General features: G+C 41.0%; 1 protein-coding gene across 1 annotated transcript; it reads left to right on the top strand.

Annotated features, from left to right (window-relative positions):
• The first annotated feature begins 8,945 nt into the window (after positions 1–8,945).
• On the top strand, positions 8,946–10,405 carry LOC133012089 (interferon-induced protein with tetratricopeptide repeats 2-like). The gene has a single exon (XM_061080055.1). The coding sequence runs from the start codon at positions 8,961–8,963 to the stop codon at positions 10,239–10,241; it is 1,281 nt and encodes a 426-aa protein (XP_060936038.1). The 5' UTR covers positions 8,946–8,960; the 3' UTR covers positions 10,242–10,405.
• The last annotated feature ends 4,716 nt before the right edge of the window (positions 10,406–15,121 follow it).

Here is a 15,121-nt window from a genome sequence, read left to right as displayed (position 1 = left end):
TACATGCTGGATGAATGTGTGTGTGTTTACAGTCGTGTGTGACCGTGCTGTTGCCATGGTTACGGCAGTAAACAGCTGTCCCGTCCCCTCAGCGCCGACGGTAACATCTGGAAAGACGGATTATTAAAAACACCATTTATCAGAGTTTGGTGCAGAGCTGCAGTTTGAACAGAGACGACTCGGCGGCGGCTGCTGTTGTGTTGCTGTGTGTTGCTGTTGTGTTCCAGTTGTGTGCTTGTGGTGAAAAAAGAAAACTTTGACTCAGAAACACAACGTCTGTCCTGTGATTTCTGTTTCATATCTTTATTTTCTGAGTGATGATTGAGTCTTTCTGTGAAGGAGCAGTTGTTTTATTTTGTGTTGTGTTGTGTTGTTTTGTATTGTGTTGTGTAATGCCGTGTTGTGTTGTGTAGCATTGTGTAGGGTTGTTTCAGGAGAAGCTGTGCAGAAGCTGAACCTGCTTCATTTTGATTTGAGGTTTTCTCTCTGTTCATCCACAGGCTGCTGCTGCCCTCCAGTGGCTCCAGTGTGCAGCAACACAAAGCAACACAAAGCAACAAAAGCGACACAAAGCAACACACAGCAACACACAGCAACACAAAGCAACACAAAGCATCACACAACAACACACAGCAACACACAGCAACATCCAGCAACACAAAGCACCACACAACAACACACAGCAACACACAGCAACCCAAAACAACACAAAGCATCACACAGCAACACACAGCAAAACAAAGCAACAAAAGCAACATAAACCAACACACAGCAACACACAGCAACACAAAGCATCACACAGCCACACACAGCAAAACAAAGCAACACACAGCAACACAACGCATCACACAACAACACAAAGCAACACAAAGCATCACACAGCTACACAAAGCAACACAAAGCAACACACACCAACACAAAGCAAAAACACAGTAACTAACACACAGCAACACAAAGCAACACAAGGCAACACACAGCAACACACAGCATCACACAGCAACACACAGCAAAACAAAGCAACACACAACAACACAAAGCAACATAAAGCATCACACAACAACACACAGCAACACACAGCAACACACAGCAACACAAAGCATCACACAGCAACACACAGCAAAACAAAGCAACACACAGCAACACAACGCATCACACAACAACACACAGCAACACAAAGCATCACACAGCAACACAAAGCAACACAAAGCAACACTCTGCAACACAAAGAAACACACAGCCACACAAAGCAACACACAGCAACACACAGCAACACAAAGCATCACACAGCAACACACAAAATAATGTAAGAATATTACTTTCAGTTTGTCACTTTGCAGTGTTAGAATCTGAGTGCGATATTTTCAAATGACTTTGGTTCAGGTTTTGATTTTTGGAAATAAAAAGACAAAGATGCAGAATAACTAAATTAAACCATCTATATTTATTTTAATAAAATATATTAACTTTGACGTCATGTTTTTTTCAAAGTAAAATCTTTTCATATGATTATTTTCTGTTACAATGATTTTCTCTTTCTGTTTTAATAAACCCTGTTTTGATTTTCCTGTTTCCATCAATATTAAATAACAATAGTTCATAAATTAAAAATGAATAATGCAGAATGATGCAAACCCTCATTTCAATCAATTTCATTTAGCATGTTTTATGAAATTTTTATCTCAGAAGAAGAATCTGTTCAAAAAGCACCTGTCACAGTAGGGCGGGCTGAGAGGGGCTGCAGCACTCCTACAGGTCAGAAGCTGTAACTGCAAGGCAAACGAATGATGAATTATGAATCTAAATGAAATTATCTATCAGCAATTTGAGAGTCACACAGTGGAAGGCCTCACATCCAGTAATTCATATTTTACACTATTTGATTTCATTTTAGAAAACTCACAGAGAAGCTTCATGACAAACACGGCTCCTTGGTTCATCATCTAAAACCACCTGATACAGAAACGTGAACAGAGGTTCGACCCCCTGCTGGGACAAGAGGGGAAAGATCCACATGGTCATGGTTAATTAACTGTGCTTGTTGGGAATCTGCTACTTTAAAGGGCTTTTCAAATAGACATAATGTTTTATTATTTCCTGTTTTACTTTGAAAGGACTTTCTTCGTGTGTCTTCTGCCTGTTCTACTTCCTGGTTTGTCCTGTTTCCCTCCTTGTTCTCGACCTCCTGTGTCTTTAGTGTCTGGCTCTCGACTCACTTCTGTGCTGCTCCTTGTTTCTGAGTTATGTTTCTTTTCTTACTTGAGTTTTGAGTTTCTAACTTCCACCAAAAACTATAAATCTGTCTGATCTGTGCAGTTCGGTTCCTTGTGTCTCCATGAAACTGTCAGATTCATAATCTGTGCCCTTAGATTGTGTAAACTCGTTCCTTGGATGAGTAACAGAGTAAATACTAAATTGAAGCTTCCAGTGTGATGCACAGTCGAGGTTCACGTCTCTGTAAAGATGTTTATTTTATTATATTTTATTGCCACAGTTGACATTTCACACCCCCAAAGTTTGAAATGGATCGAACGAGCGGCTGTCGAGAAAATCAGAATCAGAATTCTTTTATTTGCCAAGTATGTTTGCACATACAGGAAATTGCCTTGGTGTCATTGGTGCACTGAACATAAAACAACAATATATAACAAAATAGAATAACATAAGACAGACGGACCGAGAGGAGCTGAGTCAGATTCATCATGTGAAGATAAACAAACCTTAAAGTGCCTCAGAAATCACTGAGAAGCTCTTTCTCTGCTGGATCGTGGATTCGTTAGAAACACAGTGAACTTCACTGAGCTGTTTACTTTATTTGTGTGTCTGTTTTCTTTTCACACACAACTTTGGCAGAAATTTGAACAAAATAATCGATACATGCAGCCAAAGAACCAGAGATTTAGAGAACGTGTGCATGTGTGTATGTCTGCGTGTGGGTCTGCGTGTGTGTGTTGAGTCAAAACAGAAAAACAGCTCAAAGACGCAGCCTACGGCGAGTCTGAGGGCCAACCCGCCCCCCCCCCCCCATCACTTCCCACACTGTGGAGGAGCTGAAGTCAGATAATACGAAACTCGTTTCCAGAGTCGTGAATCGTGATGTGGTTGTTGAGTGAAGTGGAGCCGGAGCTGCAGATGTTTACGGACAGAAGCTGAGTTTGAGTTGTGGGAAGTTGATCCGCTCACATTCCCTCTGGAGGATTTATTCCTGGAAGACGTTAAAAAGAAGAAATTATATAAAGTTGTATAATTGCTGTTATCAGGGCTGCACAGATAACAGACGCTCATTAAAGTTTCTAGAGGCTTTTAAGTGTAATTTCCTGAAGTTTGGCTGCAGCACTTTTCATTAAAAACATAATTTCATGCAGCAGAAAAGTTTTTATTCAAAGTATCAGGACACAAACTGCAGAGGGTTGAGTTCACTGCCCCCTGCTGGTCGAGAGGCCAAACGACCTGAAACTCATGAAGTCTTTTGTCCTCAGATGTTTAGAGTCTGGTTGATGAAGAGGAAACTAATGAAGAGGAAGAAAGAAGTTTATCAGTGTGTTCAGGCCTCAAGATATAAATATTATTTTCTGTGTGTCTGTTTGCTAAGATTACTTAAACATGACTGGACAGATTTTATTGAAACTTGGCAGCAGAGTGGTTTAAGGTTTAAAGAAGAACCTGTTAACTTTTGGAGCGGAGGTGAATTCAGGATAAAAACTGTTCTATAATATTTTGACGTTGGACTTTACGACGGCTCTTCCTTATTTTTTATTTCGTTATTTGTTGGTTTGGTATCATCCTGTTTTCATGGTTTTATTTCTTCCAGGTTTGATACTTCGGCTCTTTGTGGGTTGGTCTTTGTTTGTTAATGTTGGTCGTGGTTGATTTGACTTCTCATTAATAATCTATATTTTGTGTATAATTAGTGAAAATCCTTCTAAAGGCTCGCGACAAACAGAACAACTGAAGATGACTTGATAAATAAATGTAAGTTTGCATTTTATCTGTGATTTGATCAAACTTTGAATCAACAGTATTTTCTTCTAACTTCTTCATATCCAGTTACGTTCTTTAATCCACTGGTTTCCTGTGTAGAGTGTGGAACCCTCTGAAGAGACACAAGAACAAATCTGAGATTCTGAATATCTGAGTTTAAGGCTTGAGCAGATTGTTTGGAGGTGAAACATCTTCAGTGGAAATCACATCTGAAACATGAGCAGTGAACCTAGATCCTGAAACCTGACGTCTTAACTTCAGCTGTGGGATAAACGTAAAGTGATAATATATAGAATGTGACAAAACAGTTTATTCCACTAATTCAAATCATCACGGAAGGAAGATTAAATAAGTAACGTCAGCACATATTGTTAAACTGCAGTCGTAGTAAACTTCTCTCTGTGTTTCTACATGAATCATAAACAGAAGTTCACTCCTTTAGTTTCCCACAAGCAGCAGTTTAGTGCCTCAGCTTTAAATCTTTCTCCAGCTGCTTCATCACCTCGACCGACCAGAGCTCAATTAAAAACCTGTTGTTCTGCTTTTATTCAGCGTTTCTCCCGGTGGAGCTTGGACTCTGCAGGTGAATCCACGTCTCTGCTCCTGGGAGTCAGCAGCAGATTCATGCTCCACTTACCTTATTGGACTTTACAGATAAAACACGAGTCCTGCTTTAACAGAATTGGATTCTCTCTCTCTCTGTCTCAGCTCCACTAACTCACACGTGGACACGTTTAATAGCAAACTGTGCATTAGCTTCTGTTTCTTTCCCCTCAGACCTGTTTCCTCTCCACTTGTGGGGCCGAGAAAAGTGTTTGTGTTGCTCTTTGTGTGTTCGCTTGAATCCAAACTGCACCAGTTTGTCTGTGAGATGAATGTTTCCTCTAAGCAAACTGAGCTCGTTATAAATTCTCAGAGCTCGTTTTGGCCTTTAAACCGGCCGGAGGAGGAGGTGGACTCCTGCAGACGCTCGGCACTAAAACACTAACAGCTCCATCAGTGTTACTCAGGATCCTCAGAGACCAGAGAAGATTCTGTTTCCAGCTCAGGTCACGATGACAGATTTCACTGTAGATCTGCTGAGATCTGAACTCTGAGTCCAGCTTCCTCAGCCTCAGTCTCGTGGTTCACGACAGGATCAACTAGTGTGGGGCGAATTTCATCTGATAAATCTGGTCCTCTTCTTCTCTGAGCACGTTCTCCTCCTGCTTCAGGTCTTCCTCTTCCTCTTCCTCTTCCTCTTCCTCTTCCTCTTCCTCTTCCTCTTCCTCTTCCTCTTCCTCTTCCTCTTCCTCTTCCTCTTCCTCTTCCTCTGTGGATTCCCTCTCTCCCCCTCATTCTTCTTCTTCTTCTGACTCCTTCCATTTTGGTTGAAGTCAGGTGAACTCAGCTGCTGCATTTGTATCGTGCTTAAACCTGATTGTTGTGTCTACAATGAAGCAGTCGGGTGTGTGTGTGTGTGTGTGTGTGTGTGTGTGTGTGTGTGTGTGTGTGTGTGTGTGTTTGTGGTGTTCCTGCTCTTCAGAGACGGTTTGGAGAAGAAACGTGCGGCGGCGAGTCAAGAATCCTCAGCTGCAGCCTCATGACCTGATTACTGCCTCACCAGATAATCATTGTTAATTAATTAGCTCATCCACTGTAGCAGGAGGAGAACGTACTCAGCAGATCTACAGTGTTGTTAATGTTTTCGGAATGTGTGAGACACGACCACTCGTATGACACTGAACACGCTAATGATGTTGTGTACAATAAAGAGCCCCACCCTCAGGGACTGAATGTCCTGAGCAGAGACAGGATCGTCTGATTCTGTCTCACTGTTGTGTTTGCAAATCTTTAAATCCCAGTGACGTGCGTTTGCTTCAACGACCTCACGCTTCGATGCCAAGTCTCATGATGTGATGAAGCCGAGGAAAAGTGGGAGGAGTTCGTCTTTTTTCCACTTCATACTTATTTTTCCACGTGTGTGATCCTGAAGTTTATTGAATGAACACTTAAATCAGAAGTATTACACAATTATCAAAACCTTACACTCAAGGAGCAGAACATGGTTTTGCAAAACAATACACACACTTGTATACATTAGACACAGAAGAATATCATGATGTCACTTCCTTGCAATTCCAAATGACTGTCAAATGACCCCCCCCCCCCCATGAGGGGGAATTGCAAGGAAGTGACATCATAATATAGTTCTATGTGTGTGTGTGTGTGTGAGTAAGTTGATTTTACAGACAAATGATAGTTAAGTTTCTGTTTGTATGTGTGTTTGTGCGTGTGTGTGTGTGTGTGTGCGTGTGTGTGAGTCAGTTTCATTTACACGCAAATGATAATTAAGTTTTTGTTTGTGTGCGTGTTTGTGCATGTGTGTGTGTGTGTGAGTCAGTTTCTTTTACACGCAAATGATAATTAAGTTTTTGTTTGTATGTGTGCGTGTGTGTGTGTGAGTCAGTTTCTTTTACACGCAAATGATAATTAAGTTTTTGTTTGTATGTGTGTTTGTGCGTGTGTGTGTGTGTGTGTGAGTCAGTTTCTTTTACACGCAAATGATAATTAAGTTTTTGTTTGTATGTGTGTTTGTCCGTGGGTGTGTGTGTGTGTGAGTCAATTTCTTTTACACGCAAATGATAGTTGAGTTTCTGTTTGTATGGTAGTTTGTATGTGTGTGTGTGTGTGTGTGTGTGTGCTTTTGTGTTTGTCGCCTCCTCAGCTCCATATAACGCGGCTCCGCAGTCCGACGTTCACACAGCTGCAGAGTCAGAGGAGACGAGATGAGGTGAGTTCATTTCATTCACGATCCTTCATGAACAGTCTGTGACAGTGTTTGTTTCATCACATGATCTTGTGTATTGATTAATAATAATAATATAATATAACTTATTAATAAGAATAATCTGTGTCTGTGATTATGTTGATATGAAAACGTTTTATTTCACACGATAAACGGTGCAGAAAAGATTTGAAAGTTCTTTCCATTTGGTTGCATTTGTGTTTTCCTTTTATTTATAATTCTTTATAATAAAGTTGATGGTTAAATTTGGTCAAAATGGTTTGATAACATCATCTTAAGAATCATTTTAAATGTAAACATCGGCTGTAATTGGTAATTTGATGTTATAAATGTATTACTCCCTAATACTGACATCAGCCCAGGGTCTGACATTTATCATTATTATTAATAGAGAACTTTTCAAAAGCCAGATTACAAAAGTCAAACAAGGCAGCACTAAAAACAAATGAGACATGAAACTGTTTAAAAGACAATTCATTAAGATTATTATAATTAAAGTAAAATCAGGAACTTGAGTCATTGATTTTACTGTCAAAAGAATCCTTTTGTCAGGACATTTACAGTTTTTCTTGATTGCTTAAGCACAATTTTCCAAACAGGGCCCGGTGTTTCAAAACACTACACCCAATCAGCAGAACACCTCAGATCCTTTGCAAAATGAAACACTCTTGTAAAAACAATACACTCATTTATCAAAACCTCACGTTTCATATGACTTAATTCTGTTTGAAGCAGTTACACACTGCTGTTGCTAACCTAAAACACTTTTAGCAATTCCAGTTATCCGTGATTAGAGTCCTGTAAGTGAAGTACACAGAGAAAGTGCAAATAGACAATAAATCCACCAAACTCTACACAACACCAATGCTGCAGACTCATGAAAATAGAATTTATTTCTCTCCATATACCCAAATCAGTCAACATGTCAACATGGAGAATCACAACAAAACATGTCTAAGTTTTCATGCTACTACAGGAGTGTGCATAACACTGTAAGCTCAGCAAATATCAGACCATCAGAAACCAGTACAGGTTTCAATGAGGACTACCTGAGCCTGGGGTCTGAGATCGTAAACCATCCACTGCCATGCCGAGAAAAACACTTTGATTGGGTTTAGAAAGGGAGAGTATGGTGCAAGGTATAGTACTGTAAACTGTGGATGGTGTTGAATCCAGTTCTGGACCAGAGCAGAGCGGTGGAATGACACATGGTCCCAGATGACAGTGTATTGCATCTGGTGCATGTGGTTTACTGCTGTGACGATGTTGTGCAATCGGTCCAAACCTGTGAGAATGTGAGGTGTGTTGTAAGGGCCCCTACTGGCATGACGGAGGAGGACCCCATTCTGTGTAATGGCAGCACAAAGGGTGATGTTACCCCCACGTTGACCTGGGACATTGATTACAGCCCCGTGGGCGTGGCCAATGATATTTCTGCCTCTCCTATTTGCTTTTGTCAGGTTGAACCCTGCCTCATGTGTATATGAATTCATGCAGGATTTCCTCAGCATCCATCTGTAAAACTCTCCGAAATACAGTGAAAGACAAGATTGTGTAGTTCAGCATAGGTCTGGTATACAGTACATTTACATTATAAAGGTTACGTGTGCAGTATGCAACATCACAGTGCTAAAGTGAACAATACATCCTTCCACATTCTCATGCTGCAGCCTTCTCCTCCTCCGTGGATTCCCCCTCTCACCCTCACTCTTCTTCTTTTTTGAGCACAAGCTCCATTTTGGTTGAAGTCAGGTGAACTCATCTGCTGCTTTTGTATAGTGCTTCAACCTGATTGGTGTGTCTACAATTAAGCAGTCATGTGTTTGCACACCCGATGGCTGTGTTTAACCAATTGGCTCATAGGGGGGGTCATTTGACAGTCAGTGCTTAGGAATTGCAAGGAAGTGACATCTTCATATACTTCTGTGTCTAATGTATACAAGTGTGTTTAGTGTTTTGCAAATCACTGTGTGTATTGTTTTGCAAAAAGTGTGAGTCTGACATTGTGCTTATAGTGGTGCAGATCTTGGCTCATGTTATGCTCCTTGAGTGTAAGGTTTTGATAATTGTGTCATACTTTTGATTTTAGTGTTTAAGCAATTGAAAAAAACAGTAATATCAACCCACTGATGATGTGTTTAATGTTTGATTTTCATTATTAAAATTAATCTCCATCAGTGCTTCTAAGAGTGAAATGACCCTGGAGGGCCGCCTAGGGCCGCTGCAGTGCCACTTCACCTGGGATCTGGAGCCCGGCAGATACAAACTTCTGAGAATCAAGGACAAGCTGCAGGACATCGGCACAGAGGGAGGACGCAAGTGGCTGGGACACATCTACAACCTGCAGGGGTACGTCCACTTCAAGCTGGGGTTCATCGGAGAAGCCAGGAGCTTCTTCAGCAGAGCCGAGGAGGCCTTCAGGCAGATGAGAGGAGCAGAGGAGGGTCCCTGGCTGGTGGTGACCTACGGGAACCAGGCCTGGCTGCACCATCATCAGGGAGAAGAAGCAGAGAGTCGGGCTTGTCTGTCAAAGATCGACGTCCTGATGACTGAGGATCCATCGCAGGACGAGCTGCACCCGGAGATCTGCGCTGAAAAGGCCTGGACTCTGATGAAGTTCAGCGGAGAACAGATGCGTTCGGCAGATGATTACTTCCAGAGAGCCATCCGGATGCAGCCGGATGTGATGGAGTGGCAGACCAGCCATGTGTTATTGTTAGCTTACAAGTCCAAAAACAGAAAAACAGGGGTCAAGGCTGACATCATGGAGAAGCTGAGAAAAGCCAAGGAGCAGGATCCAGAGAACCTGTACCTCTCTGCCACTTACTTCCATCAACTCGCTAAGAAAAGAAAACCAGACCAGAGTGGAGCACGGGAGTTAGCCACAAAGATTCTGAGGAACCCTGTCAGCAGCTACAGTGGAATCAAACCTTTGCTGAGGTTTTACAGAACCTCATTCTCCTTTGACGAGGCTGTGGCTTTGGCAGAAGAGGCTCTGAAGCTCCATCCGGATGAACGTTATCTGAAAAGATGTGTCGCACTCAGCATCAAGTGGAAGATCTGGGAGAAGGACAGTCGCTCAAGTCCGAGTCTAATAGAGAAAGGGATCCGTGCCCATGAGGAGATGATTTCTCTTTATCCTGATTCCTCATTTATAAAGAAAATGGATCTCGCAAGTATTTACGCAAAGTCAGAGATCACCAAGGCCAAAGCTGAGGAGATCTTCCAGCAGCTGCTCGCAGAAGATCTGCAACCTGCTGAACAACAAATCCTCTTCAACAAATACGCAGAACATCTTCACTTCAATCTACAGCAGCCGAAGATGTCAATCAAGTATCACATGAAGGCGGTGGAGATCCCAATCAAGTCCTTCCATCAGAAGAGAAGCATCGATGTTCTGGAGAAGATCAGACACAGGAAGGGGAACCAGGAAGTCGACCGGATTCTGTCCAGGCTGAAAGAGTCTCAGAAATAAATCCACCAGATATCATCCACACACAATCTCAATCTATTTGCATTCATCTAATTCAGGGGAGAGTAAATCCACGTGAATTTATAGATTCAGATGTTGAGAACACCGATGATCACATTTTAATTCAGCTTGTATTCGTACGGAGTCGGATCACAACAGAGTGACTGACCGGGCAAAGTGGTGGAGTTCGTTTTTTAACGTGAGGAAATGTTTGAGTTTATATATAATATATAATATATAATATAATATATTACTTTGTAGATTTGTAGTTTTGCTTTATTTTTGAAGAAATTGTACTTTCTTGATTCTTGTTGTTCTTGGTTTGTACCATCGGGGTTGAATGCACTTAATGAGCTAAATGAAATATAATGTAATATGTAATATTGACGTTAATAATAGTGATGCACATGTAGCAGCAGGTTTCAGGTATGAGAGATTCATACATTATTGTTGTGATGAAAATTGAACTCATTGTTCATTTGTAGTATAACCTGAATATATTAATAGGTTTGGGTGCACAGAGTATTTCATCTGTACTGATTCTATTAAACACTTTGTCTTTAATTGTGTCTTGTGTTTCCCTGAAAGAAATCTATGATACTACAAAATCATTTGAAACAGCTGAAACATTTTCCCCTTTTATTTGAATGAGCGATTAAAATACAGTAAAGGTTGAATAGTTTTAAAAAGAAGTAAAACAGCAGCAGAGATGTCCTGAACATTCTGAAAAGGAAAAGTAGAATGAAAGTATGAAACTACAGATTCAAACAGAGTTTTCACATCAGGCTGCTGTAACTCCTACAATCCACTAGATGTCAGTGTGTTTATTCTCTGGATTGGACACAGTGGATTTTAGTCATCAACAAAAGTTTAATTCTTTACAAATACAATTAATTCATGAGTCATTGTTTCTGATGATCATCTCAGACCTGTTTCCTCTCCACTTGTGGGGCAGAGAAAAGTGTTTGTGTTGCTCTTTTTGTGTTTGCTTGAATCCAAACTGCACCAGTTTGTCTGTGAGATGAATGTTTCTTCTCTGCAAACTGAGCTCGTTATAAATTCTCAGAGCTCGTTTTGGCCTTTAAACCGGCCGGAGGAGGAGCTGGAGTCCTGCAGACGCTCGGCACTAAAACACTAACAGCTCCATCAGTGTTACTCAGGATCCTCAGAGACCGGAGAAGATTCTGTTTCCTGTTCAGGTCACGATGAAAGATTTCACTTTAGATCTGCTGAGATCTGAACTCTGAGTCCAACTCCTCAGCCTCAATCTGTGGTTCATGACAAGATCAACTAGTGTGGGGCGAATTTCATTTGATAAATCTGGTCCTCTTCTTCAGCCTCAATCACCACAGGGTCTTCCTCTTCCTACCTCTTCCTCCTCCTCTTCCACTTCCTCTTCCTCTTCCTCCGAATCCTCCTCCTCCGTGGATTCCCCCTCTCACCCTCACTCTTCTTCCTATTCTGACTCCTTCCATTTTGGTTGAAGTCAGGTCATTTGACAGTCAGTGCTTTGGAACTACAAGGAAGTGACATCATGATTTACTTCTGAGTCTAATGTATACAAGTGTGTTTAGTGTTTTGCAGAAAGTGTGAGTCTGACATTGTGCTTATAGTGATCACACAAGTGATCGAAAAAAACTGTAAGTTTTTGTGTGTCTTTGTGTATGTGTGTGTGTGTATGTGTATGTGTATGTGTATGTATATGTGTGTGTGTGTGTGTGTGTGTGTGTGTGTGTGTGTGTGTGTGTGTGTGTGTGTGTGTGTGTGTATGTGTATGTGTATGTGTATGTGTATGTGTATGTGTATGTGTATGTGTGTGTAAATGTGTGTGTGTTTGTGTGTGTGTGTGTGTGTGTGTGTGTGTGTGTGTGTGTGTGTGTGTTTGTATGACCAGAGTCTGGACCAGAGCCTGAGTGAGAAGGGGGCGTGTTCTCCTGATGTTGTGCAGCATGAATCGACAGGAATGTGTTGTTGCAGTGATGTTGGCAGAGAGAGAGAGAGGAAGTTGAGCGACACACCCAGGTTCATCTTCCTTTTACAGACAAATGAAAGTTACAGTTTTTCTCAGTTGAAAATGTGAAAATTCGGCACAATTTGCACAACATTTACTTCATGTACCAATAGCTTGACCCGATTTGGCCCTACTTCACACTCCCTTACCGCATTAGACTCTGACTTTCCTTCTTTACACTCTGATGTAAATTACACATCACCTTGTTGTCAAAACACTACACACAATGTTCAGTTGTTGCACACACTTCTCAAGTAAAATATCAAAGCATCAACCTACAACACACAAATACTCAAATCTCTAAACATTCAGGTCTGTTGAGCAATTTGTAATCAGGACTGCAGCATAAAAGTGTCTTTAGCCTCTGTTTTGTTTGATGAACAATGGAATAGAATAGAATACAGTGTGCTCACAGTATTTATATTCTGCAGGACTGAAAGAGAACCACACCGTGGAGGAAGAACACGCATTTTCACAGCCGAACAGGAGACTGAAATTGTAGATATAGTTTGTGAGAACAACGCAATCACGCACAAAAATATAAAAACTAGGATCCTGGTTGACCATGCTACATTTAGAAACGTCCAGACCACCATCCTCTCTACATTGGACCGTATTCTTCACAGGAATGCCATGCGGATGAAACAAGTGTACAGGGTCCCATTCGAACGGAACATTAGATAGACAGACGCATCAAGGAGTTACGGAGAGAGTTTGTGCTTGTTAGTACCAAACATTCAGCACTGACACATGCATGTGTTGTACCTGTAATCCAATATTGTTCCTTTTCTACAGTGTCTCACTGTAGCCCACTGTGTTGACCTCTCTGTGTCCATACTGTAACTTGCATTGTCATGCTGTCTGTGTCAGTACTGTACTGTTCTCTGTGTGTACTGAAATAAACCTTTTTTTGCTGCATATTTGTGTGCTGTTTTATGTTTGACTATGAAAAAAGTAGGCCTACACTGAGACAGTTTACAAAAGGAGAAATGGATAATTCTCCAGAGTCATTGTCATTCATATGGTGTGTTCCATTTCGATGATTGTGTTTTCAATTTTGCACTTCAGTGTGCTGTAAATGCTTGGAAGTGTGCAAGCAAATGCTTAGTTGTGTGTACTCAATAAATGGTATGTGTGTGTCATTTGAAAATTTGGCTGTGTGTACCAAATGAAAACACGAGTTCTATTTTGCAAGAACAGTGAAGAGATTTGATGGCAAAGAGCCATCTGGCAAAGGGAGTGTCAGGTTTAACATTTTGTGTGTTAGGTTTTGAGAAAGCCGTTATTGTTTTGAAAAACGTGTGTTAACAATTGTGAAAAACTGTAAGTTTCTCTGTGTGTGTGTGTGTGTGTGTGTGTGTGTGTGTGTGTGTGTGTGTGTGTGTCAGTTTATTTTACAGACAAATTAAAGTTACAGTTTTTCTCGATTGCTGAAGCATGATTTTGAAAACAGGGCCCGGTGTTTCAAAACACTACACACAATCAGCACAACCACACACACACACAATGAGCAGAACACATCAGATCCCTTGCAAAATGAAACAGTCTTGTAAAAACTTTACACTAATTTATTAAAACCATATTTTGTAACCATATGAAACACAAACGTTTCATATTACTTAATTTAGTTTGAACCAGTTACACGCTGCTGTTGCTAAACTAAAACACTTTTAGCAATTACAGTTCTCAGTGATTAGAGTACTCTAAGTGAAGTACACAGAGAGAGTACAAATATACAATAAATCCACCAAACACTACACAAGACCAATTGCATGAACACTAAAATCGAAAGTATTACACAATTATCAAAACCTTTCACTCAAGTAGCAGAACATGAGCCCAGATCTGCACCACTATCAGCACAATGTCAGACTCACACTTTTTGCGAAACAATACACACACTTGTGTTGTATACACTAGACACAGACGTATATCATGATGTCACTTCCTTGCATCACATCATTGTGTGTGTGTGTGTGTGTGTGTGTGTGTGTGTGTGTGTGTGAGTAAGTTTCGTTTACACACAAATTATAGTTACAGTTTTTTTCGATTGCTTAAACACTAAAATCAAAAGTATTACACAATTATCAAAACCTTACACTCAAGGAGCATAACATGAGCCCAGATCTGCACCACTATAAGCACAATGTCAGACTCACACTTTTTGCAAAACAATACACACAGTGATTTCCAAAACAGTAAACACACTTGTATGCATTAGACACAGAAGTATATGAAGATGTCACTTCCTTGCAATTCCTACGCACTGACTGTCAAATGACCCCCCCTATGAGCCAATTGGTTAAACACAGCCATCGGGTGTGCAAACACATGACTGCTTAATTGTAGACACACCAATCAGGTTGAAGCACTATACAAAAGCAGCAGATTAGTTCACCTGACTTCAACCAAAATGGAGCTTGTGCTCAAAAAAGGAGAAGAGTGAGGGTGAAAGGGGGAATCCACAGAGGAGGAGAAGGCTGCAGCATGAGTATGTGGAGGGATGTATGGTTCACTTTAGCACTGTGGTGTTGCATACTGCACACATAACCTTTATAATATAAATGTACTGTATACCAGACCTATGCTGAACTACACAATCTTGTCGTTCACTGTATTTCAGAGAGTTTTACAGGAAATCCTGCATCAATTCATATATATAGATGAGGCAGGGTTCAACCTGACAAAAGCAAGAAGGAGAGGCAGAAATACCTTTGGCCACAGGGCTATAATCAATGTCCCAGGTCAACGTGGGGGTAACATCACCCTTTGCGCTGCCATTACACAGAATGGGGTCCTCCTCCGTCATGCCAGTAAGGGCCCTTACAACACACCTCACATTCTCACAGGTTTGGATCGATTGCAGAACATC

This window comes from Limanda limanda, chromosome 10, assembly GCF_963576545.1.
Source record: "Limanda limanda chromosome 10, fLimLim1.1, whole genome shotgun sequence".
NCBI classification, from domain to species: domain Eukaryota; kingdom Metazoa; phylum Chordata; class Actinopteri; order Pleuronectiformes; family Pleuronectidae; genus Limanda; species Limanda limanda.
The sequence above is the reverse complement of the archived record's forward strand: the minus strand, read 5'-3'. Positions and strand labels throughout refer to the sequence as shown.